This window comes from Suricata suricatta, chromosome 14, assembly GCF_006229205.1.
Source record: "Suricata suricatta isolate VVHF042 chromosome 14, meerkat_22Aug2017_6uvM2_HiC, whole genome shotgun sequence".
NCBI classification, from domain to species: Eukaryota; Metazoa; Chordata; class Mammalia; order Carnivora; family Herpestidae; genus Suricata; species Suricata suricatta.
The window spans coordinates 66,766,371-66,767,513 of record NC_043713.1 but is presented as its reverse complement, the minus strand read 5'-3'; the positions used below and the strand labels follow the sequence as shown (position 1 = coordinate 66,767,513).

Sequence of the window (1,143 nt, the reverse complement as noted above, 5' to 3'; positions counted from 1 at the left end):
TTTCCCTTTTTGTTCTACTCCAGGTTGAATTATTGTCACTTGTATCTGGAAAAGGTCAGACTAATAAATTCAACTATTTACAAACTCCAAGAGACCCTTGGAGACTTTTTTCTAGTAGGGAAAACATTCGCTGCTGTTGTTTTTCTGCCAACTTTAGGGTTTTCAGAGAGGTTTGGGGCAGAGGATGGAAAGCAGAGATGTGGGAAGTAACAGTCTCTCCAGCTCCAAAGTTGTGTGAACCCCTCCCATCTAATTATACCACAGGGTTTGGGAGCAGAGCCCCTTTCATTACACTTTTAGGAGTCTTGGAAGGATAGGGCCAGAATTATACCAGTGAAGCCTGGAAAGCTTGCTGCTGCCAGGTATTCTGCTCTGGGAGGGACATGCATCATCTGAAAGCTCACCTCAACCCTGTGAGGTATTACTGCCATTCTCCCTGTTTGCTGACTTAGAAATCAAGGCCCTCTGGCTCAATCAAGTGACTCGTTATAGGTTTCTCTTTGCAAGTGGTCAAGGCCAGACAAACTGAGATTTCCTTCTCTAGAGCCCTTGGCTTTAACCACTACACAAAACTACTTAGGTCTTGTCACCCAATTACCAATTGGTAAGTACTAGGTTCGGTGCTGGCACCACCTGGATTGTTTTATTAAGTCCTCCCAACATGCCTTCGTTGTTGGCCTTCCTGATTAAGAAACCGGACCCCAGAGACCTACCCTAATCAGGCACAGATTGGTGGAGATGTGGGACTAGAACTCTGGTTCTCCACTGGGTCTGGCTCTCCCGGGGGACATGGGCATTCACTGTGCCGCTTAATTCTCGCGCACGTGCTTGCACACTTCCGTGACGGGGACCTCATCCCACAGCGGCGTACTTCCCCCCGGCATATATGAGGGCTAATACCCTCCTGGCTCAGACCCTCGCCGCAAGCCCGGTGTGACGGGTGAAGCAGAAGGGGCGTGCAAGGGAGGTGGCCGGGGTCCGGGCCGGGGGTCGTCCGCAGTGCGGCAGGCGGCGGCGCTGAGTCTGGAACAGCTAGCGCCCCAGCCCGGCCGGACGGGTGCGGAGGGGGTGGGCTCGGCGCCGGGAACAGCGGCCGGCTCCGGAGGGCGCCAGGCGGGGCGCGCGGGGAAGGGGCGCGGCGAG

The 1,143-nt window shown here is 54.3% G+C and overlaps 1 protein-coding gene across 1 annotated transcript in view; it reads left to right on the top strand.

Moving 5' to 3' along the window:
- The first annotated feature begins 383 nt into the window (after positions 1-383).
- Positions 384-1,143, top strand: part of TTC28 (tetratricopeptide repeat domain 28) — a 622,170-nt gene continuing 621,410 nt past the window's right edge. The window contains exons 1-3 of the mRNA XM_029921603.1: positions 384-418; positions 692-867; positions 914-1,057. Of these exons, the coding sequence (XP_029777463.1) occupies positions 384-418; positions 692-867; positions 914-1,057 (355 nt within the window). The remainder of the gene's footprint in view (positions 419-691; positions 868-913; positions 1,058-1,143) is intronic.